Below are 25407 nucleotides of genomic sequence, written 5' to 3' on the forward strand. Positions count from 1 at the left end.
GAATCCATCTGGTCCTGGGCTTTTATTTATTGGAAATTATTTTTTATTACCATTTCAATCTCACTGCTTATTATTGCTTCATTCAGAGTTTCTATATCTTCCTGGTTTAACCTAGGAGGGTTGTATATTTTCAGGAATTCATCCATCTCCTCTAGGTTTTCTACTTTATGCACATAAAGATGTTCATAGTACCCTTGAATGATCTTTTGTATTTGTGTGATATCAGTTGTAATATTTCTCATTTTACTTAAATTGAACTTATTTTGATCTTCTCTCTTCTTTTCTTGGTTAATTTCACTAACGGCCTGTCAATTTTATTTACTTTTTCAAAGAACCAGCTTTATGTTTCATTTATCTTTTGTGTTGTTCTTTGTCTGTCAGAATTTCATTTAGTTCTGCTTTGATCTTTGTTATTTCTTTTCTTCTGCTGCATTCTGGTTTGGTTTGTTCTTGTTTCTCTGGTTCCTTGAGGTGTGACTCTAGATTATCTATTTGTACTCTTTCAGGCTTTTTGATGTAGGCATTTAATGCTATGAACTTTCTTCTTAGCATCACCTTTGTTGTATCTCAGAGGTTTTATAGGTTGTGTCTCTATTGTCGTTCATTTCAAAGAATTTTTTAGTTTCCATTTTGATTCACTATTGACTCAATGATCATACGGGAGCAGGTTATTTAATTTCCATGTATTTGCATGGTTTTAAGGTTCCTTTTAGAGTTGAGTTCCAATTTTATTCCACTGTCGTCTGAGAGAGTACTTGATTTTTTTTAATTTTTGAGACTTGTTTTGTGGCCTATTATATGGCCTATCTTGGGGAATATTCCATGTGCTGATGAAAAGAATGTATATTCTGCAGTTGTTGGGTAGAATGTTCTGTAAACATCTGTTAAATCCATTTGTTGTAGGGTATAGCTTAAGTCCAAAAATTTTTGTTTGTTCACTTTCTGTCTTGATGACTTGTCTAGTACTTTCAGTGGAGTATTGAAGTCAACCAGTATTATTGTGTTGCCATCTATCTTATTTCTTAGGTTTAGTAGTAATTGTTTTATAAATTTGGGAGCTCCAGTGTTAGGATTGTGATATTTTCCTGTGGGACTAGTTCTTTTAGCATTATATAATGTCCCTCTTTGTCTTTCTTAACTGCTATTGCTTTAAAGTTTGTTTTGTCTGATGTAAGAATAGCTACTCCTGCTCCCTTTTGGTGCCCTTTTGCATAGAGTATCTTTTCCTACCCCTTTACTTTATGTTTATGTGAGGCCTTATGTGTTAGGTGAGTCTCTTGAAGACAGTAGATACTTAGTTGCTGAATTCTTATCATTTTGACATTCTGTACTTTTTAAGTGGAGCATTTTGACCATTTACATTCAGTGTTAGTATTGAGATGTGAGGTACTATTCTATTCATCATGCCATTTGCTGCCTGAGTATCTTACTTTTTTAATAGTGTGCGGTTGTTTTATAAGTCCTACAACATTTATGCTTTAGATGTTTTATGTTCTATTTTGGTGTATTTTGAGGATTCATTTCAAGATTTAGAGCTCTTTTCAGCAGTTCTTGTAGTGCTGTCTTGGTAGTGGCTAATTCAGCATTTGTTTGTCTGAAAAAGACTTGATCTTTCCTTCATTTATGAAGCTTAGTTTCACTAGATACACATTCTTGGCTGATAATTGTTTTGTTTAAGAAGGCTAAAGATAGTACTCCAAACCTTCCTAGTTTGTAGGGTTTCTGTTGAGAAATCTGCTTTTAATCTGATAGGTTCCTTTATAAATTACCTGATACTTTGCTTCACAGCTCTTAAGATTCTTTTCCTCATGTTGACTTTAGAATGCCTGGTGATTATGTGCCTAGGTGATGATCTTTTTGCAATGTATTCCCTGGGTGTTCTTTGAGCTTCTTGTATTTGGATGTCTAGATCTCCAGGAAAGTCAGGGAAGTTTTCCTCAATTAATCCCTCAAATATGTTTTTCAAACTTTTAGATTTCTCTTCTTCCTCGGAAACACCAGTTATTCTTAGGTTTGGTTGTTTAACAGAATCCCAAACTTCTTGGAGGCTTTTTCATATATATATATATTTTTTTGAGACAGACTTTCACTCTTGTTGCCCAGGCTGGAGTGTAATGGGGCGATCTCGAATCACTGCAACCTCCACCTCCCAGGTTCAAGCGATTCTCCTGCCTCAGCCTCCGTAGTAGCTGGAATTACAGGTGCCTGCCACCATGCCCAGCTAATTTTTTGTATTTTTAGTAGAGACGGGGGTTTCCCTATGTTGGCCAGGCTGGTCTCGAACTCCTGACCTCAGATCCACCTGCCTCAGTCTCCCAAAGTGCTGGGATTATAGGCGTGAGCCATTGTGTCCAGCAGCTTTGTTCATTTTTAATTCATTTTTCTTCATCTTTGTCAGATTAGGTTAATTCACAAACCTTGTCTTCAAACTCTGAAGTTCTTTATTCTACTAGTTTGATTATATTGCTAAGACTTTCCAGTGTCTTTGGATTTCTCCAAGTGCGTTCTTCATTTCCAGAAGCTGTGATTTTTTTTTTTTTTTTTTTACGCTATCTATTTATTTGGAGATTTTTCCATCCATGTCCTGTAACATTTTTTTTAAATTTATTTAAGTTGGTACACCTTTCTCTGGTGCCTGCTTGGGTAGTTTAATAATCAACCTTCTGAATTCTTTTCTGGCAATTCAGAGATTTCTTCTTGGGTTGGATCCATTGCTGGTAAACTAGTATAATCTTTTGGGAGTGCTAAAGAACCTTGTTTTGTCATACCAGAATTGTTTTTCTGCTTCCTTCTCATTTGGGTATACTATGTCAGAGGAAACATCTGGGACTCAAGGGCTGCTGTTAGGATTTTTTTTGTCCCACAGGGTGCTCCCTTGATGTAGTGCTCTCCCCCTTCCCCAAAGGATGGGGCTTCCTGAGAGCTGAACTACAGTGATTGTTATTTCTCTTCTGGATCTAGCCACCCAGCAGATCTACTGTACTCCAGGCTCCAGGCTGATACTGGGTAGTGTCTGCAAAGAGTCCTGTGATGTGGTTCGTCTTCAGGTCTCTCAGCCATGGATATCAGTACCTGCTCCAGTGGAGGTGGCAAGGCAGTGAAGTAGACTCTGTGAGGGTCCTTGGCTTTAATTTTGTTTATTGGGATAGTTTTGTGTTGGTTGTCCTCCAGCCAGGAGGTGGAGGTGTTAAGACAGCATCAGCTGCAATAGTATAGGGAGGATACGAGCTTGCCCTAGGGTCACTTGGATAAGATTTGAGTTTCTCAGGTGGTGGGTGGGGCCTCAGAGCTCCCAAGAGATTCTGTCCTTTGTCTTCTGGCTACCAGGGCAGGTAGAGAAAGACCATCAGGTGGGGGCAGGTTCAGATTCCCCTTGGACAGGGATAGCTGTGCCTGCTATAGGGGATGGAGTGTGATTCTCAGGCCAATGGATTTATGTTCCCAAGGGGATTATGGCTGCCTCTGCTGTGTCATGCAGGTTGCCATGCAAGTGCTGGAAAGCTGGCAGTTACAGGCCTCATCCAGTTCCCACACAGCCTGAAAGGCCGATCTCACTCCTACCATGCCCCCAACAACAGCACTGAATTTATTTCCAGACAGCAGGTGAGCAGAGCTGAGAATCTGCTACCAACCTCCCTGCCGAGAAAGCAAGCAGGGCTTTCTACTTGCCCCGGTAGCCAGAAGACAAAGGACAGAATCTCTTGGGAGCTCTGTGGCCCCACCCACCACCTAAGAAACTCAAATCTTATCCAAGTGACCCTAGGGCAAGCTTGTATCCTCCTTGTATTATTGCAGGTGATGCTCTCTTAAAAGCTCCACCTCCTGGTTGGAGGACAACCAACACAGGGAGGTTTCAAGCCTCCCTGCCTGCTGTGGCTTCTGTGCTGGTGTCTGCACTCCCAGTTCACCCCCTCCCCTGGGTTCCGTCCAGGAGACTGTGTTCCATCAAAACTTCAGCTGGAAGTTTTCTTCTCCCTGTGGTCTTTCCCCAATTCCACTGGCAGCCCTCCTGAAGGACCTTTGTGAGACAAAGTCAGAAATAACTTCCCTGGGGACTGAGAGAGCCCACAGGGCTCTTCCTGCTATTTCCTGTACCCCTGAATTTTGCTCAGCTCTCTAAATTCACCCCAGCTCCGGGTAAAGTCAGATCCTTCTCTCACGATCTAGACCTTCAGGTTCCCCACTGAGGATGTATGTTCAGGGGTGGATGATCCCCTTTCACACTTTCACACTTTGGGCACTCATAGTTTTTTGGCTGTCTCCTGGAGCCTGCAGCAGCAATCCATTTCCTTCAAAGATGCCATTTTGAATATCCTCACATTTAAATAGAAAAACCTATTAAGATATATTAAGAGAATGATGTTCCTAATAGGTTTCAAAAGGATATAAAACCCATGGTAAATAATAAAATATTTGAAGAAATTAGGAGGGTGGGGAACCAATATAATGCAGTGGTCAAAAGCAAGGGCTTTGCAGTAGGATAGACTTGGTCCACATCTGGCACATTAGTTTCCTGATATTGGGAAAATAGCTTAAATATTTCTCATAAGATTGGTTTAAAAATTAAATGAGATAATGGATATACATTTCTTATTCCATTGCCTTGTACGTTATGGAAAATCAACATGCAATAGGTCCTATGGCTCGAAGCAAGATAAAGACGAGCATTGGAAAGATTTCTAGGGAGAGAAGACATCACATGCAAATGTTAAAGTGTGAAACAACATAGTGAGTTCTGTATAACATTGGTATATCTAGAAAGGTATAGGAAAATGATGCAAGACAGGTAAAAAGCAGCCCTCCAACAAGCTGGCTTTTGTCCTAAAGACAGAAATGGAGTCTCCAATGTAAAAATATCAGTAGGTAAATATTGAAAGATTTTAGGAAGAAGAATGCTTGATCATTTCACATTTCAGCAAAAAAAAAAAAAATCTGACAATTGCCTGGAGGGATACATTAGAGAGAGACCATGTTTGGAAGTAATGAGACCTATTAGAATCTAATAAAGGATGGTATTCTCACAAATGAAAAGATGTTGTGCTTCCTCTAATATTGAAAACCATTAAACACAAAATGAATACTTTCAGGTAAAGAAAAAACCAAACCCAAAAAACAATGACCCTAAGAGCATGAAGCCACCCCAGGAGCAGAGTCAGCTTCCAAATCCTTCAGAGGCCAGCAAAACCTTCCCTGAGAGCCATCTTCAGACTCCTCAGATGCCGCCAACAACTCTATCCAGCAGTTTCTTCATCAAGGTACAATTTCCTGAGTCCCATACCTCATTCCTCCCTATCATAATTTACAGGGATCATTAGACTGTTGGAAGAGCTACTGCTGTAATCTCTGTCTACAATCTTAGTATGAAATTATGCCACTCAATCATTTGTTGAATTCGTACAGTGAGATAGCACCACATCATAATCTTTACTATCTAAAAGGCATTCATTTATATAATGATTTCTAACTTTAAGAGGATTATTATCTTGTATTGCTCCCATTGTAGAGAGGGTAAGAGAGAATGGCCAGGCAAGCAGAGATGAAGACAAGAATGTGTTCAGATCCTACACTCCAATTCCTTTTACCCATTTCCTCTTTGCTTATTAGTAATATTTCTGATTTTACTTTCATAGTTCCAAGTTCCTACCCCCATTACATATTTTGACACATGCTATTTTCTTGATGGGTATCTATTTCTCCTATATCATCACTGGTGGGAATCTCCTCAAATTTTATGGGCCAACTTAAATTTTTTCCTCTGGCAAGTTCTCACTGATACAAGATACTGGAACTGATAAGTCCTCCCATTCTTTGCTTTCACAGAGTTTCCTGTTAATGAGATTAAATTACTAATTTCATAGATGTGAACAGAGACTTACTTCATAATGTGTTCTCCATACTTCCTTGATCTGAGATTTTCCTTAACAGGGTCAGCATCACTCAGGTTGTATCTGTGGACCAGAGAAAACCTACAAATTCAGCCTAGAACATGGAGCAACAATGACAATAATTCTGTTTCTACTTTTTGAGCACTTAACTAGATGTTGGTTCTCACGTGTTGTTCCTGATGTACATTATCTCATTCTCTCTTCATAACCATTAGGAGGAGGCTAATTCTGCCCCAATTCACAGAGAAGAAAATAGAGGTACACAAAGGTTAAAAATCTTCCTCAAGCCTTCAAGAAAGTTAAGAGTCATTATTCGTATCCAGTCTTATTTAAACCCAAAACTTGAAAAATTAATGATTATATATGGCTTTAGATGAGGAATTTATATATGCCATGCCAGTAATTTATTTATTGGTTGCACAATGGTTGCATAGCACACACTTTGTAAACCTTCTGATAACAAATGTGGTGACCAGTGGTGATCAGAGTGTGTTCTAATAAGTAAACCACTCTCCAGAAGTAGAATCCTTTCATTTGCCTTTCTAACAGAGTGCATTTTCTATATTACGGAACTGAATGACAGAAGTGATAGAACTATGGAAATTAAACTAGTATTAATAAATTTTAAAAAAGATTTAAAAATAGTGAAAATAAAGGAAGTTATACTTCCTTGCCCTCGGTAAAGAGTATTTTTTAAAAATCACTTACTTGGTAATGCTAAGGTAAGTTCTTGCATATTTCTAAATACATTTGAGAACTTTGAAGGATTCTAGCTAGCTGATGCAGACTACAAAATAGCAGAATTCTGCATCTGCAATTGTGAATTTTAAAGAATCTTTCTAGCAAAGTGATGATCAAAACATCTAAAGCAACATAGAGAAAGAGTAATTTTATCAAATAAAATTTATGTGATTAAGTTTCTCACTATTAATGAAGTATATTCATTGAGACCTTACTAGTCTCTGTGTCTTTTGATGTTTACAAGGTATGCGTTCATGAAGTGCTTCCTGACTCAAGAGGATTACTGTCTTTTGTTGATCTAGGTTTGGAGAGAGATTGTGGGGAAGTAGCCAAATGGAGGAAGATGAATACAAGAATATGTTCATTATCTTTATTCCAGTTACCTTTCATCCTTTCACTTCGTTCATGACCACATTCCAGGTTTTATTTTAAACTATCCATGGTCTTTTCCAAATCAGAAGCTTTGACATATAGATTGCTTCTTTTGCTGGGATCACTTTCTCCGGTCTCTTCTCTAACTCAACTCTCCACAGGCCCTAGCCTAAATCCCTTCCTAGAGCAAGTCCTCACTGGCACCCACATTTCACATTAGATGAGATCCTCCCATTTTTGGTTCTCTCTGGTTCTCCATTTATGAGCTTTCCTAGCTCCCTTTACTCTTCCTAATAGCATTTAAACAATTGGAATGTGGGAGTGATTTTCTCCTTTTCTATGCCATAAGCTCAGATGGTAGGTAGCATCTACCCCAGAGGAATATAATACAAGAGGGGAAAAAGTCAGTTCATGCTATGTACATCAATTCTTATTCCAGATTACCTTTTGCTCAGCAGTGATATGAGCCTTGTAGTCACCTGCACTGAGGGTTCAGAAGCCTGTACCTGTGGTGAAGGGGCAGGAAACTTGGAGGAAAAGCAAAAGGAATTAAATCATTATTTTTTACAGTTGTTTCTCACCCAAGCCCCAAGCTGCATTCTGACCCAGCGGCAGATACCTGCAGCCACCATGTACACATCTTGGAAGAGAAGCTTCCTATATTTAAGGATTCTCTATTTTGATTTTTGTTTGTTTGTTTGTTTTCATTGTTGTAATTTTTAGTTAGCTTCAAAAAGCTGTATTTCCCTCTATAGTTTATGCAGGTGTTGTTTGAAGAACAGAACCTGCGCCTTTTTGCCATCTGGGCACAGGTGGCTATGGAACGAGCCCTTGCTCAGTCATTGCAACCTAAGATCCATTTTATTTGTGCCTTTTCAATGAGTTAAGTGGCATCTCCAAACAGCTATGCTTTTATCACTCATATTTCTTTGAAAGGATTATGTGAGAATTTCTAAGTCCCATCTGCTAAAATATGAATCACAATCCTTGCTACAGCTGTACAAATGATTGTGCTGTATGTGAACTTCCCTGGAGCACAGGAATCCCAGGAGGATCGTATGCCTTCATGGCAGCCATTTATTCTTGGGTGTCCAGCTATCGCCTGTAAATACAGTGTCTGTCTAACTGCTTTCTTGGTGACTCCCCAGATGAGCACAGTCTTGTTCCACTGATCATCAGGTTTCCTCAGATTTTCTCTATGGTATATGTTCTATATTCATTGAGATTTAAAACTAGCAGCCTATTCTTATCATTGATTTTTTTCTGCTCTGTATACCTAAAGCAAGAAACACAAATTGACATGAGTCAGGAGCAGGGATGGGAGGGGAGATAATTACTCTGAGAAAAAAATTACATAGTGATTTAAAATATTATTCAACCAAAGATTATATTTTTCTCATCTAATTCTACTCTTGTTACGGGACTGTTTAACTGAAATGAATCTGAGAAGATAATACTCCAAGGTGTTCTTGCCAATAAGTGGCAGAAATGAATAGAGAAGTTCCTTTAATAAAAAGCTTCCCATACCAATTCGATCTAAGGTTTCTGTCAACAAGGTAAACAGAATATGAGACAGCAGTTAATCACAGCACACATACAAATCCCTGCAGAGACAGGGTAATAACAGTAACAGAAAGTGTATTTCTACTTTTTAAGCACTTACTAGGTGCTGGTTTTAAAACCTGTGTTCTTTATGTATATTATTACATTCTTTCCTCATAACAGTCATGATTGATGCTATTCTCAGCCCTCATTTTACGTAAGAGACAACCAAGATAGAGTTTTAAAATATTCCCCAAAATTCACAGGCAGTGAGCGTGCTAAATGTAAATTATGTGCACTTTATGTACTTTTTCTTATCCATTCTTCCTTACATCACCCAGGTGATGTTATTGTTAGTCACATTTCACATTTCTTAACACCAAGGATCTTAGAGGTCAAAACTTTACTCAAGATAATAATGATTTTTAGTGTTAGAGCCAAGATTCAAATCCAGCCTTAATGAACTCTAAAGCTTCAGCATTTGATGATCACATATTGCTTCCAAAGTCAGAATATAGATGTTGAACTGTCTCATATATTTACATATATTTAAAATTAGACATTGTTTTTGTTTGGATTTGTTTTCATAATCTAGTTTCTGCAAGGCTCCTAAGGAAAAATTACATGCTGTAAGTCTCTGTATCATCCTATGTTTTACATTGCCGTGTTAAGACCCCTGTGTTCATCTGCACCCAATAATCAGATGTTGTATCTTCAGTGGAAGTCAAAAGAAAAATTAGATGACAATTTTCCAAGCTAGTGTCTCATCTAGGTGCCAATTGCACTGTGACCACACTGTTTTCTAATGATTCGTCCCTGTGTACCAGTTGAAGACAGGTCTCCCATGTACAGAGTTCTCAATTTTTCATGTGGTTTTGTTGTTGTTATTGTCCTGACTGGTAAATTCCAAAATTTATATTTCCCTATATACTTTCTAAGAGTTTTATATGTCGTATAGTGCTACCTATCATGCCTGTTTGCCATCTTGCTTCAGGTGGATAGATAGAGGCTGTGCCTAGTAAAGTCATTATCCGCTCTGATCTTCTCTGCTATTTTAAGGACAAAATTGGACATCTCAGGACAGTCAGTTTTCTGATGCATAATGACTTGAAAGAAAGTTCCCAATTGCCTAAATATGTGATATAGCAATTTCTGCAGCCATAGGAATCATCATGCTGTGCCTAAAGACTCTAGGACAGGGATTCTAGAAAGAAGCACATGTCTCCATGGCCACCAATGCTTAATAACACAATGCATTACTTCTGCTTTGGTGACCAGCCCACAGGTTGTCTCACCACTCACTCTAAGATTGACCAGCTGAGCAGGAAAGCGTTGTCCTTACTCATCATAGTTTCTCCCAAAGATTTTGTGTATGATATGGGTTCATTGTGCTTTTGGATTCAAAACGTGAAGAAGACAGAAGCATGACCTTTAGTCATGACTCCTCTGAAGCACAGATCACATAATGGCCTGAATCGTGATCGGGTATGGTAGCAGGGATTAATTACTATGAGACAAACAATCAGCTACTGTATTAAAATATTACTCAACCAAATCTATGATTTTAGGCATGCAAATTCTGCTGAAATAATGAGAATATTTGTTTCAACTTATTTTGAAAAGAAAATTACTCAAGACGGTTTTATCAATGATATTAAGCTGCCACATTGTACAAGGGAATAAAGAGGCTTTTTTGGTAATCCTCCTATACTTCCTCAATCAGGAGCTCCCTATAACTGGGTCAACATAAAGCATTAAATATCTTTAAACAGGGCAGACATTAAAAAAAAAACCTGCACAGAACATAAAATAACAATGAAAATATTTTTCTGCTTATTGAGCGTTTATTAGATGCTGGTCTGTGTTCGTTACAAAATTATGTCATATATTCGTCATTGTATCTCCATAAAGATACAATTTTTATCTCATTTCACATATGACAATCATGAGATATCAAGAGGTTAAAAATACCATTCAGGCTAATAAAAACAGTGTTAGAGTAAGGATTCATATCCAGCTTTAGTCAACTAAAAAACTTTGGTAATTATGCAAATATATTTCTTCCAGTATAGGACCGTATATATTAAAATTTCAGCCATATATCCACAAATATTCATAAATGTAGTGCTGAATTTTGCATTTGTTTTCATAATCCAGATGCTACAAGCCAGAATAAGGTGCATAAGGGGCCTATAGGGTTGGGTGTTCGAAGCTGTAATCAACAAGCAGGTTTTGTAGCCCCTTTTTCAATCTATTTAAGGATCAGAGAAATATATTTTATAGATGAGTCTCTATATATTGGAGATGGGTCTCACTCTGTTGCCTAGGCTGGAGTGCAGTGACTCAATCAAAGCTCACTGCAACCTCAAACACCTGGGCTCAAGGGATCCTCCTGCCTCAGCCTCTCAAGTAGCTGGGGCTAAAGGTGCACGCTACCAGGCCTGGCTAACTTTTAAAAATGTTTTGTAGAGATGAGGCCTCACTATATTGCCTACGCTTATCTTCACCTGTTGGCCTCAAGTGATCCTCCTGCCTCAGCCTCCTGAGTTGCTGGGGTTACATGCGTAAGCCACTGCATGCAGCTTAAATGTTCTTAAAAGTCTTTCATTAGTGACATTAGAGGAAGTCACACATGATTTTCCCAACACCCTCTATCCTTACTTTAACAAGATGTAAAAAGACAGGTGCTGGGAATGCCCTAGTGGAATCTGGAATTATCCTGATTACTGCCGGGAATCCTGAAGGATTCTGAATATCTGATGCACACCACAGGACCAACAGAATCCCGCCCCTGGAACTGTGCTTTCAGGGAATGCTTCCAGCAAAGGGAGGATCAGTGTGCCCAAACAACCAACACATGAGTTTCCTGGAACCTGAAGTGCAAATTACAGAAGTCAATTTGTGTATTTGCTTGATGAGAATAGCTTCTATCACTTTGGTTAATGTTGTTCTGAAATTTGCTGCCCTTATAAACTGGGAGGGTTATTTAGCAAAAATAACCTCAATGGACCGGCTTAACCAAGTTGGCCTAGATGGGTTTTCAGCAGAAATAGAGCCAGGACCCAATCACACACCAATAAAATTTCAACCAACAGGATGAAGGCTATAATACTGGTTTGTGAGTGTACAGTTGAAGGAGTTAGGATATCTAAATTTACACTCTTCTTCCATAGAAAATACCAGACAGATGACAGCGAGAACAGAATAAAAAGAAAAATAAGAAAACCAAACATATATAGATGTAGACTTGGATATATTAGGTTTTTGTTTGTTTGTTTGAGGTAGAGTCTCACTATCACCCAGGATGGAGTGCAGTGGCATAATCTCGGCTCACTGCAAGCTGTGCCTCCCGGGTTCAGGTGATTCTCCTGCCTCAGCCTCCCAAGTAGCTGGGACTACAGGTGTGCACCACCGTGCCTGGTTAATTATTGTGTTTTTAGTCGAGGCGGGGTTTCACCATGTTGGCCAGGCTAGCCTTGAACTCCTCACCTCAGGCGATCCTCCCGCCTCGGCCTCCCAAAGTGTTGGGATTACAGGTGTGAGCCACTGTGCCTGGCCGGGTTCTATCTCATTCTGAAAACCACAAGACAGAAAAAACTCAATATTTTCCAGAGAACATGGAGGCCAGAATCACCCCAATTAATGACTTCAATAGAATAAAGTCTTCTCAAGACTTGAGACTGCATCTGCAAACTTCTGGCTTCAGGAAACCTCCAGGAGTGAGCCATCCTCAGACTTCACAGAGAATTATGTAAACCCCATCCAGCCATTTCTTAGCCAAATCACTAGCTTACTATTATCATTTGTGCCTCCTCAAAGGCATATTTGCATTGTATAATGCAATGGAAACCATTGCTGAAGAGGTACAAATTGGTACAAGCATTTTGAAAACCAATTTGGTGCTATCTTAAACCTGAAAACATGCATACTTGCCAATGCTGCAAATCCAACTGGGCATATGAATGAATAAAATGTATACAGATAGTCACAGCAGCATCACGTGAACTGGAAAAACCTTGGAAGAACCCATAACCTACGTCAAGAGAATGAGTAAATTAGGGAACATGATATTGAATTGAAATTAAACAAGCTGCAGATGCATGCATCACAGATGCATATGAGGCATATAATAATTGGAAAAAGCAAGTCACAGTAAATTTTAAATAGTATAATAACATTTTTGTAAACTCTGAAACTAATAAAACTAAATATCATATTGCTTGAGAATAAATGCCTTGTGTAGTAAAAGCTATTTTTAGAGCTATTCATCATGATTCAAGACTGCCCTTACCTCTGGGAGCTAAAGCTGGTGGAGGATGCGTTCAGAGAGAAGCATGTTGGTAATCTTTTCTTTCTTAAATTGTTTGAGTGTTTTCATAGCTACTCATGCTACCAAGTATGTAGTTTTAAATGCTGAACAAAAAATTTTATGTTCTTAATTTAGAAATGTACTCCTTTCAGTAAGATTCCATTACTACATGTGGCATACTTAAATAGAGAAACATTTTTAATAAAATGATTTTCATCTTACCTTGATCTGGGGTATCCATCAACAGAGTCAACATAAAGCATGGAAAATGTGTGCATCAGGCAGAAATTCAAATACTGCACAGGCCATTATTAACAATGACAATAATTATATTTTTGCTTATTGGGCATTTACTAGGGTCTAGGCTCTAAGCTTATTAGCTATGTATATTATGTAACTTATTCTTCATTACAACACCATAAATATGATATTGTTAGTCTCAATTCATATATGAGAACACTAGCATTCATAGTTTTGGAATAATGTTTCTTCCAATGTGAGAGAGATTTAAAATTGTCTCTAGTATGTTTATATGTATGTGTACACTAACATTTCAGAATAGACCATGTCAGGCTTGGGTTTGTTTAATAGTCTGAACTCTGCAGTCTTTCAGTGATGGAGGAGATGCACGAGAGTGGTTAGAGGCTGTTCTCATCAGAGAGCCACAGCACTGCAGCAGGCTCCTGCAGCCCTCTCACCTACCACTTTTTCAGCAAATGGTGCAATAGAATTATATTAGTGAAAGCCAGAAGTGAGAAAAACAATGACAAATGGACATCATATGTAAATGGTTAGAAATGGGTTTTCACTATTATAATTAATGGTAGTCAAAGTATATGATTTTGCAACACTCTGTCCTCACTTGAACAAAGTACAAGAAACAAACTACTGGGAATTCTCCAGATGGAACCTGGAACCCCTCTGATTTTGATTGAGAATCTTGACGATTTCAGTTTGCCTCATGTAGACAGCAAGGGCAATATAATCCTGCCTCTGGAACTGTAGCTTCGAGAGAATCCTTGCAGCAAAGATCACTTTGCTGAACAAAATGATGGAGAGGTTGGTGTATTAGAGCCTGAAGAGCAGATAGCTGCATGTGTACTCATGCAGATACCTGCATGTGTACTCATTTGATGAGACAGGTTTACCTATAAATACTCCTCAGTTTGGTTGATTTTCCTCTGAATCATGCTCCCCTCATCACCAGGGAGGATTATCTACTAAAAAATGACACTAAGAGGTGTGCTTTAACTAAGCGGTCTCACATCAGCATACAACACAGATAGATCCAAGAATCTAAGACCAGTGAAAGAAACTTCAGTCATCTGAGTCTTGACCATTTCAGACTGCAGACCATAATCCTGGTCCTGTGTGTGCTGAAATGTGGGCTGAGGAAACTAAATGTCACTATACTATACAGAGACATTAGCAGAGGGAAGAGCCTATATAAAGGGAGATTTTGAAAAAATCATATATGGAGCCCATACCTACTTGTTAATAGTTCAACCCCCCCTTTTTTTTTTTTTATCTTCTATTTCAAAGACATAAGTGAATATCCCTGGAAAATTCTGATTTCTCATACCTACTGGCTTAAAAGGGACACGTGATTTTTTTTTAGGTCCAACCCTTCTAAAATAAGCAATGTGTCCATTCCTGTAGCCATAGGAGTTATTCTGCTGCACCTAAACCTCCCTTAGCTTAGGAATCTCAGCCAGGATCATATGTCTTCTACCTCCAGTACAGCCATTTTCCTCTGGTGTCCAGCCAGCCCCGTAGGAGGCAAAACCTGTCTGACCACTTGCTACATGATCCAGTAGCTCTGCAGGAAATCTTTATTCTTACTGATAATAGGTTCTCTCACAAATTTTGTGTGTGATACGGATTATTCCTGGTTTTGATTAGAAACCAGAAGCATAACTTTTTATATTTGATATCTTCTGCCATGTCTCCCTTAAAATAAACAACACAAAATGGTTTGAAATATGAATAGGAATAATTGCTATTTTTTCTGAGTAATAATTCCCCCAGTATTACTATACCAATGTGTTCCTCCTCTACATTGCAGTTTCTTTTCAATCCTTTCTCTTTTGCTGTCTTACCATATATCAGAGTTTAGTTTCAGTATCCATGCTTTTAACCACAGCAAGGGTTTTGATACTTCCTTTGATGTCAGATTTTTCCATCTCAGTTCTCTCCCCAAATATCTTCAACCACAAGGTACCAGTCTAATCTATTCCTTGAGTAAGTTCTCACTAATACCCTCCTCCCAGAATAGATCTTATTTTCTCACTGTTTGCCTTCATACGTACCTTTCTGTTTCTTTATAGCATTTATCATAGCTATAATAAACCTATGACTTCCTTCCCTACTCAGCAATAAATATAGGTTATAGGTACCCTTTCCTAGGGGAAGACAACACGGGTGGGAGAGGGAGTTTACACTTGTGTGTATCAACTCTTATCCCAGCTTGTCTTTTGTTCTGCCCTGATATCACCCCCTGTATTACCTACAATCCAGCGCTATGGGGCCTATACCCAAGGCGAATGGGCAGGGAAGGAATGGGCAGGGAAACACTGACCCACAGCAACTTGAGGGATAGGAAACTCTAAGATTTACATTACTATTCTCCAATATCGTTTCTCGCCCAAGCCCCAAGCTGCCCCTGGCCCAGGTTGCAGACCTCAGCACCACTCCACACACATCAGTTGAGGACAGGCTTTCTCCATGCAGGTTTTCTCAATTTTTATACAGTTTTTTTTTTTTAGTTATTAATTTCAAGAATTCATATTTCCCCTTATATAATCTTTCCTGGTTCTTTGTGGGCAGAGCTAGCTGCTTGTAACTGTTGCCATCTTGGGACTTGCCATCAAGGCCACAGGTAGAGCCTATGTGTAGTCATGAAAACCTCAGGCCCACTGTCTCTCTGTTACTGCAATGACATACATGGACATCATAAGACAACTACTCTGTCCATGCATACTGGCTTGGAACTTTCTAAGACCTTGCCTGCCTAAATAGGCAGCACAGTCATTTCTACTTGCATAGGAATCATTCTGCCTCTCTGAAAGCACAGGATCCGAGGCAGACTCATCCACCTAAACACCATGTAGTCATTTCTTCTCTGGGATCCAGCCATCTTCACAGGTGGCCCGCAAAAATGGTGTCTGACCAGTCATTCTGTGATTCCCTATGTAACCCGGAAATCCTTGCTCTTATACATCGCAGCTTCTCCCAAGTAGTTTTTCCATAATAGAGTTCCTTTTGACTTTTTAATTCAAAGCCAGAAATAGATTATTATCTTTGATTTATGCTGTTAGGTATCCTAAAGTGAACAGCACAGAAGGGCATAATTCACGAACAGGGTAGGGTGGAGGAGGATTTACTCTGAGGGAAAACAAATGTTTGCACTTTTAAAATATTATTCAAACAAAGATTATAATTTCATCATCCAAGCCGGGCTATCATGATGACAGTTTAAGATTTCATTTATTTTTAAAAGATAATATCTCAAGACAATCTTGTCAATAAAATTACATTGCTACACATGGCAGATCTGAATAGAGGGGCTTCTCTCATATTATGCTTCCTATATTACCTCCATACAAGGTTTCCTTCAACAAAGGCATCATAAAACATGAAATATCTGCTCATCAGAGTGAACATGCAAACCCCTAATAGATCATGGAAAAAATAATAGCAACAAAGACTTACTTATTGAGCATTTACTGAGCTCTGGACTCTAAAGCCCATTCTTTGCACACTTTACCTAATTTATTGTTTATAACATCATACACAAATGCTATGGCTAGTCCCATTTCACATGTGAGAAAACTGAGGTGCAAAGAAATCTTCCTCAGGGTCATACAGATAGTATTAGTCAGGATTCAAATGCAGCCTTATTGAACTTAAAATGTTAACATTTAACATGTGAACATTTAATGAGCATAGATTGAATCCACAGTAGGTGTGCAAATGTTAAAATGTCTGCAATTTATTTTTAATCAATTTTGAATATACAGTGTTTTGTTTGCGGTTTATTTCCAGAGTCCAGGTGCTCAGTGGTGGTCAGAGACCGTTCTAATCAAGAAGCTGTTCTCCATGTGAGCTCACTACAAGCAGTTCTTTTGTGTACCTCTCTATCAACAATTGCCACTTAAAAAGTTAGGTTACTGAATGGCAAAACTGCTAAAAAAAAAAAAAAAAGTGCCAAATTGGCCAAATAGGATGAATATTTTTTGGACTTCCATTAGTTTAATTAAAGGTAGTCAAAGTATGTGATTTTAGAGATATTCCCCAATCTTATTTGAAAAATGTATAAAAATGTAGCTAATGGGAATGCTTTAGGTGGAATATTAAATTGTTCTGAATGCAGCTAAAAACCCTGAAAGATTCTGATTGCCTGACCCACACTGTAGAGATCATAGAACCTTGCCTGAGGAATTGTGAATTTCAGAGAATCTTCTTGTTATGGCTATGATCAGAGCTCCCTAAAGATAGAGATCTGGTTTTCTTGTATGCTGAAGAGCACTTGAGAGAGACTGGTTTGTGTATCTAATTGATGAGAAAGTCCTAGTTAATAAATGTCCATAAATGTAGCCAACTTTGTTGTAAGTCATGCTGCCCCCAAAATAGCCCTAAGAGTTGTACCTGACCAAATAACTTAGTCCAGTTTTACAGGACATGAAGACTGAAGATTCCATCCCCAATCAATGCAATTTCAGTTATCTGAGTTTTTAATCCTGATTGGGATGAGAGAAGGCTGAGTGATAGAAATGTCTGAATATGTGCTATTACTCCTCCTCGAACTCAGGGAAAAAAAGAGAAACTGGCAAAGTGAACATCCTATTTAAAAAAGAAAAAAGGAAAAGATGTGTTTCATTTGATCTTGAAAAACATTAACTAGAAAAAAAGAACAAGCATCTATTTTCCTTTAGAAAAGTGAAGACACAACCACCAAAATGAATGACCTCATGAGGATGCAGATACTGAAGGAAAAGAGTCATTTTCCAGGACCATTCATGACCAGCATTGGCACAGCTGACAGCCATCTCTACACTCCTCAGATGCCTCCATCAATACCAAGCAGCAGTTGCTTAACCATGGTACGAGTTCCCTCTTCCCAATATGTTCCCCTTGCTACAATATAATGACAAGGATTAACACAACCTTGAAAGTACTTCTCACCAATCCCCTACTACATACAATGCTTTATTTAACCAAATCAGTCATTTATTTATCAAGTGTGTATTTTGAGGTCCTATCCAAAATTAAAATTCTATTATTATCATCTCTATTCCATAGCAGGTATAATTAGATGTTTGTTTAATTTCATTTTTCTTTTGGCTTACATTTCTGTTTTTCCCTCAATACAACATGAAAATCATACCTTAAGGTAGAATAAGGTGGGAAGAAACAGAGCCAACCATAACACTATCACTGATTTTTTCCCTTTCATTTATTATAACTCAAACAATATCTTTAAAAATTTAGGAAAAAAAGATACATAAGCAAAAATAATTAACTTTTAACTATCAGAAATCTCTAACTAATGCCACATTTCAGTACATGGTCTTTCTGATTTTATACTTTTCATTATGTATATACAAAGAGTCTTATTTTCTGTCAGAGTAAATCACTCATATATTTTTCCATAACCCATTTTTTTATTAATATATCTTGAACTGCCATTCAGTCATACAATATAGATTTAAATTATTTTATTGCACCAGAAAAATTGCAGTTATTCCATACATTATCAAATGATCCTACATTATTTGGCTTTATGTTGTTTCCAGTATTCTGTGTATTTACAACGAACAGTATAAGATCGCATGCCTCTCAGATCTTTCATTGTCCTCATAGTAGCTTTATAATTATTTCCTTACATCCTGTGCACCTTGTGTCAGGGTACTGATGTCATGGCTATTGTGAGGTGATTTGATACTGATTAACTTCATTGGGAATGGGTTTCCTAATGCTATGGAAAATTTGCCACACTGATGAGTTCATTAGAGTTAAATCCATCAGAGAGTTAAAGCTATCACTCACAGGTGGCCTATATAATCTTCCGGGTCAGGTCACACTGCTGGTCTGTGGAGGCAGCCATCCTGCCTCCATGTTCTGGTCTCTAAGACTCCCTTGATCCCTTCTTGCCTCCATACTTCATCTTCCAGATCAGCAGCCTACCCTGCAATTCAAAGTCCTCTTCTACAACTCAGAAATCGTGCAGGCCACTGTGGAGACAGGAGGTTAAAGAAAAGTCCCCTCCTGCCTAATTTTCCAAGTCCATGACTCTTTTTAGTTCCTGCCATTATTCAGATTGGACAGCCTCGAACCTGGGCCCCTTCAGATTAGGGAAGTTCATGGAGTCTTCCAGTGGCTGCCTCAATGATGTTTTTGCAACACAGTGCTGCTTCATTGGAAAGGGCTTTGTGATTTAGGTCTTTAAAATGCCCCTATCTACTAGAATGAGTTCCAACTGAAATCTCATGAAATCTAAGGTTTGTGATTGAGACTATTCCTTACTCTGAGTGCTATTAATAGTGATTTTTTTCTCTATGTTTATTTTATTTTATTTTTTGTCGCTGTCATATTAGGCAGGAGGGGACTTTTCTTTAACCTCCTCTCTCCACAGTGGTCTGCACTATTTCTGAGTTGTAGGAGAGCACTTTGAATTGCAGGGGCTGCTGATCTGGAAGAGGAAGTATTGAGGCAAGAAGGGATCAAGGGAGACTTAGCGACCAGAACATGGAGGCAGGACAGCTGCCTCCACGGACCAGCAGTGCTCAATGTGACCTGACCTGGGTAGAAAGGAGTAAAATTGAGATTATTTTAAAATTTCATCTCTTTTGGGAGTCACTTCATGGCAGCTTTGCCTTTACCCTCTGCTTCCCCATACCTCTTGATAGGGGATATGCCTTTTCTTTATGGGTTAATTCTCATCAAAAAAGAAATATTCTTCCTTCCACTCTCATAAAACAATGACGATGATAAAATCACTCCTTAAATCTTTTTAATTTCTTCCGTTACCTAAATTATACTATCTCAGTGATCTCTGTCTAGTTTTCCCTACTTCACCCAGTTAAGGTGATACTTGATGACCAACACTGAGCCTGGGATGACTCTCACTAGAGAGTGACCCTGTATTTCCTGTTTTAATTGTGCCTGTGTTTTGGTCTCTACATTCTAAGTTGAAGACTGGACCCGAAGAAGTTTCCACAAAAGATGGTGTCCAGAGTGACCTCAAAGAAGTGATGGTGCTGAACGCAACAGAATCATTTGTGTATGAGCCCATAGAGCAGAAGAAAATGTTTCATGCCACAGTGGCAACTGAGAATGAAATCTTCCGAGTGAAGGTTTTTAATATTGACCTAAAGGAGAAGTTCACCCCAAAGAAGATCATTGCCATCTCAAATTATGTTTGCCGCAGTGGTTTCCTGGAGGTATATCCTGTAACAGTTGTGGTTGATGTGAATGCCGACCGAAAAATGGAGATCCCACAAGGATTGATTAGAAGTGCCAACGTAACTCCTAAAATCAGTTATCTTTGCTCACAAACTAAAGGAAGTTTTGTGAATGGGGTGTTTGAGGTACATAAGGTAAGCCCACACCATTGTTTTATTGTTTCTCCTGCAACCCCAAATTTTTAACGTCTTGTCAACTGGAGTTTGGTCAACTTACTCAACACAGGAAATCAACCCCTTCACCCCTCTCCCAGCACTAGAGATAACTGAATAGAGTTCATTTCAGGATATGGGGTACGTTATATCTCAACATTCCTCTTCTTAAGGTGTCACCATGCAAGTTATTTAGAAAGACAGTCACTAGACCGGGCGTGGTGGCTCACACCTGTAATCCCAGCACTTTGGGAGGCCAAGGCGGGTGGATCACGAGGTCGGGAGATCGAGACCATCCTGGCTAACAAGGTGAAACCTCGTCTCTACTAAAAATACAAAAAATTAGCCGGGCGTGGTGGTGGGCGCCTATAGTCCCAGCTACTCGGGAGGCTGAGGCAGGAGAATGGTGTGAACCCGGTTTGCAGTGAGCCAAGATCGCGCCACTGCACTCCAACCTGGGCAACAGAGCAAAACACTGCCTCAGGAAAAAAAACAAAAACAAAAGACAGTCACTAGGGAACTTGGGATTTTATTAGCTGTGATGATCTATTCACAGCCACCCTTGTCCAGGGCAGTGCAGTTTGTATCAACACACATATCCTTAGAATTTTGTTTCTTTGAGTTCTGCTCCATCTGCATCAATGACAACTTAATTTAATTGTGAACAAAAGAGTTGCTCTCCTAAGCCTGAATCCTGATTGTGACAATCAGAGTAAGAAATCAAATAGACTACTCTGCTTTAGAATGCAGCTATGTCTAACAGCTGAAATTCTGATCATTTGGACTTCAAAGTGTTCTTGCCTCTTCTCATTCATTAATTCATCAGGAGATTGTTGAGCAACTGACTTCTGCATTAAATAATAAGAAAAATACGAAAGCAAAAAGACTAGAAGAGTCACATAGCTTAACTGCTCAATTTAGAAATAGGGGCAATAAAATGCAAAAAAAAAAAAAAAGCTTCATGAATTCTTAGGCTTACAGTGTGCCTTTCGGTTTCAACACATCATGTAAATATTATGCTTAGCTGATTTAACTTGTTTGAAGTACTGTTTCGTACTCCATTATATATGTCTTCTAAGGTGGCTTACTTTTAAGTGTGCTGTTTTCTGTACACTCTGTTTAAATGACTGTACATATGTATGTGGTTGTAGAATTAATGAATGAAGTAATGAGCTACAAACCAGAATAATGTGACTAGATGGATGATCTAGATTTGAGATCTGGGCAGATTGGCAAAGAGCGATTATATGGAGAAGAAAGAAGGAGTTACATATTGAAATAACAGCCTACTTAATGAGAACTGGCAACATTCTTTCTCAAACTTGTAAAGAGCCATGAAGAGCCTCTATTATCTGCTCTTGGGCAGATGTGAAAGATATCTACCAAAGTAATCAGATTTTTCTGTATCCAGGCTCCTTAAAAAATCCCAGCTATGCTGATGTTAAACAGGAAAAATTAGTAATCAATTTTTTTTTCCTAGAAAAACTCCAGCAGATAACGAACTTCAACAAAAGAGGCTCAAGAGAGGATTGAAAAGGCAGGATTCACAGACCAAGTGTCTGAAGCTATTTGGTACCTGTCATTCAGGACCTCCAGCTCTATTTACTCTATCAAAGACCAAAGTTTCCAGAAACACCCTGTATTTCTCATAGATTGGAAAATTATTGATCCAGTTTCAGAAGATAAGTGTTAATTTTCTTTTGCAGAAAAATGTAAGGGGTGAATTCACTTATTATGAAATACAAGATAATACAGGGAAGATGGAAGTGGTGGTGCATGGACGACTGACCACAATCAACTGTGAGGAAGGAGATAAACTGAAACTCACCTGCTTTGAATTGGCACCGAAAAGTGGCAATCACGGGGAGTTGAGATCTGTAATTCATAGTCACATCAAGGTTGGAACTTTATGGGAACATCATTTTTCCAAAGTGGCAAATCGTTTTGTTTATACTTTAAGAAAACTAGACAGCTACTATTACACGGAGAGTTTAGCAAGTGGAAAAGGAACAAAGCCTTGCACTTTACTGGGTGTACACTTCCCATCATTGTTTTTGAAGAAGGATACTTGTAATCATAGTAAAAAAAATTAGAGAGACTTTCAAAGGCTATGATACCTAAGTTAAATAAGAAAGAATTGGTTGCTTTTACCACAGCACGGAGATAATTTAATCAGAATTTGGGTTTGGTTAAGGCACATTTGTTTCAAATGCTGGCTCTGTGATTTTTCTAGTTGACTAAAGACTTAACACTAGGAACCTCAAGTTCATCATTTGTGAAATGGGAGAAATACTGTCTACCATAGAGGGTCATCAACTTAGCTCACAGCAGCCCTAAATTACCAAGAATGCATCTGAGCAAATCAGATCACAAAGGTACCTGCCTTTAGTGAGATACATACACTGGTTTACATCTGACAGAGGTAGTTGGGTCTACATAACAAAGTTCATGCTTTTTGCCACACTGACACACACATTCATGTGGGATTCTTGGAACACTAACAAAGGCTAATATTGGAAGGCAAACAGTTCAAAACAAAGGCTGACATATTCAGGCACACACATGCTCTCAGATTGCTTCAGTTCTCGGGAACATCAGTCAAACATTCCAAATCTTCTTTGATAGCAATTGCACCAGGAATACCTTTTGTACTCTCTTCCTTCCTTTCTACCCAATGAAAACCTTCCCCTCAACTCTAGTCATTGGGTGCACCAGCTCCTTTCTCTCTCCTGTTGTTCCCTGACATCTCCTGCTCTTTCACTTGCACTCATGCTAAGTAGGAGTGAATATCTCATTTCACGGTCCCAATTAAAGAGAGAGGCATGACTCAAAGGTCAAGAATTTATTAAAGGAGACAGATGAGAGTGAGAAAAGAATCATTTAGAAAGGAATAGGGGAAGAGATATGGTGCATGGGGAGGAGATACAGTGTGATTGAAGAGAGAAATGTGGGATCACCAGCATCTCAACTGGTCTGTCTTTATCTCTTTCTCCTTCAAGGTCATCAAGGCCAGGAAAAACAAGAAAGACATATTCAATCCTGATTCAAGTATGGAAACTTCACCAGGCTTTTTCTTCTAAAATCTGAATGTCATTGATGGTAATGTTTATGGAGATAGGTCTAAGTGCCTAAAAAATGTACATATACTTGGTTGAAATACGACACTATATATGCACACCATTATCATATATACCAGCTGTTAATCCTATGGAATGGGGTATTGGGAGTGCTTTTTAAATTCTTTATAGGTTTTTTTTAAATAAAATGTCATATGTTGCATCTTCAACTTCTATAATTTGAAAAAAAAATAAATAAACATTATCTTTTTTCTGAAAGGAATTCTTCCCCAGCAGTCTTTTTAATCCATCCATGAGTTGCTTAAAAGCAAATAGTTTGTGGTCTGCAAATCAGGGTGGGGCACACAGGCCTCAAGCAATATTTGGATTTATACTTTGGGTGTGATCTTTACAGGGTAAATCCCTGGTCAAGAATGAACAGGCTGTGTTCTGCTGAAAGAAACCAGGCTGAAGGGGTAGGTAGGGTGAAATCCAGCTTGTGGTTCAGTTGCCAAGCGCTGTGTTATTGTTTTAGCCCAGAGCAGTAGATACCTTTTCAGAATTGGTCTCCTGGAGGGGGCATAATTGGGTAAATTTTCTGCCAAATAAGGTACCTTCTGGTGATGTGCATGAAGGCACTTGTCTGTGTTAGAGGAATATCTGGGCCTGCCTGATGTGAAATATCTGGTTTTATGCATTTCCTCAAACACCGACTGCTCTTCAGGCACTTTTGAACCGTATTTCCTTTTCTCACAATCCACTATAGTGATCTGATCCATTAGAAAGCTGCCCTAGGAAGAGCTGCATTACGCAAACACTGAAGATAATTAATTTTATTTAGAACAGAATAGAATAGCAGAAAGTACGTATCTAAAACTAAAATTTAGCTAAATTTATTGATTATATGTTTGGTACCTGGTACTTTGCAATTATTTTGTGACACGTAATCTTCATATTAGTTCTAGAAGGTTGATTGTTTTCTCCTCTTTACTCACCCTATAATATGTGACAAACACGGAATAGAAAGGCAAAGTCACTTTCTTAATGACCCTTAGATGGTAAATTAGAGAGCTTGATTTAGAGCTCAGGCTGTTGTTCTCTTTGGGGTGTGTGTGTGTTAGGAGAGGGGTATAGGGATGTGGTGGAAGCTGTGAGGGATGGAATGGGGAAGTCTACTGTTGCAGGACTTTTCCTTAGTTCAGGTAAACATGGGAGTCCTTATCATGTGGCCATGAAAAGTTAGGCTCGCAGACAATTTGAAGCGTGAGGAGGGCAGAGTTTATTGGGTGAAAAGGAAAGAGGGAAACGGTCCCTCTGCAAAGCCAGACTCCCTGCTGGTGTGCTTCCCACCTCACAGTTTGAATTTCAGGTTCCACCCAGGAAGAGGAGGGGCCGGGCTCTTCCCCACTGCAAATGGCACAAACTTATGTGGCTCCACCCCAGTGTACACTCCTCCCAGTGTGCAGGCTGGAGTTTCTCTGGGGACCCCTTCCCACCTGGCTGTCTCATTGACCCCTCTAAAGAAGTGCATCTAACTGCCATTAGAATAAGGATAAGGATAAGGATGAAGACCGATCTCAACTGCTTCCTGCTGACAGGGGGCGCTGTTTTGGCAAAACAGCAGTCAAAGTCCCTTAGAGGCTTATTTAAGGGTTCCAAGCAGAAGGGGCCATTGTCCGCCTCTCCAGTTGCATGACTGTTTGGAGTTTGATGGCCTGAAGGGAAGAAGAGACAAACTGTATTATCAGGAAACATGTATCTAAACAAAGGGAGGGGTAAGGACAGCTCAAAAATCCTGAGGCCTTTTATCACTTTGCACAAGGAGAGGGAGGTCACAAGCCCAACTGGTTTAAAAAAAAATTTAAAAAAAAAAAAATTTACCCTTT

The 25407-nt window shown here is 38.9% G+C and overlaps 1 protein-coding gene across 1 annotated transcript in view; it reads left to right on the forward strand.

The window, feature by feature from the left end:
• IFI16 (interferon gamma inducible protein 16) overlaps positions 1 to 23804 on the forward strand; it is a 41566-nt gene extending 17762 nt beyond the window's left edge. The window contains exons 7-11 of the mRNA XM_025383436.1: positions 5088 to 5255; positions 17784 to 17957; positions 20040 to 20447; positions 22172 to 22363; positions 23465 to 23804. Of these exons, the coding sequence (XP_025239221.1) occupies positions 5088 to 5255; positions 17784 to 17957; positions 20040 to 20447; positions 22172 to 22363; positions 23465 to 23545 (1023 nt within the window). The 3' untranslated portion in view covers positions 23546 to 23804. The remainder of the gene's footprint in view (positions 1 to 5087; positions 5256 to 17783; positions 17958 to 20039; positions 20448 to 22171; positions 22364 to 23464) is intronic.
• Positions 23805 to 25407: the final 1603 nt, after the last annotated feature.

Source organism: Theropithecus gelada, chromosome 1, assembly GCF_003255815.1.
Source record: "Theropithecus gelada isolate Dixy chromosome 1, Tgel_1.0, whole genome shotgun sequence".
NCBI lineage: Eukaryota > Metazoa > Chordata > Mammalia > Primates > Cercopithecidae > Theropithecus > Theropithecus gelada.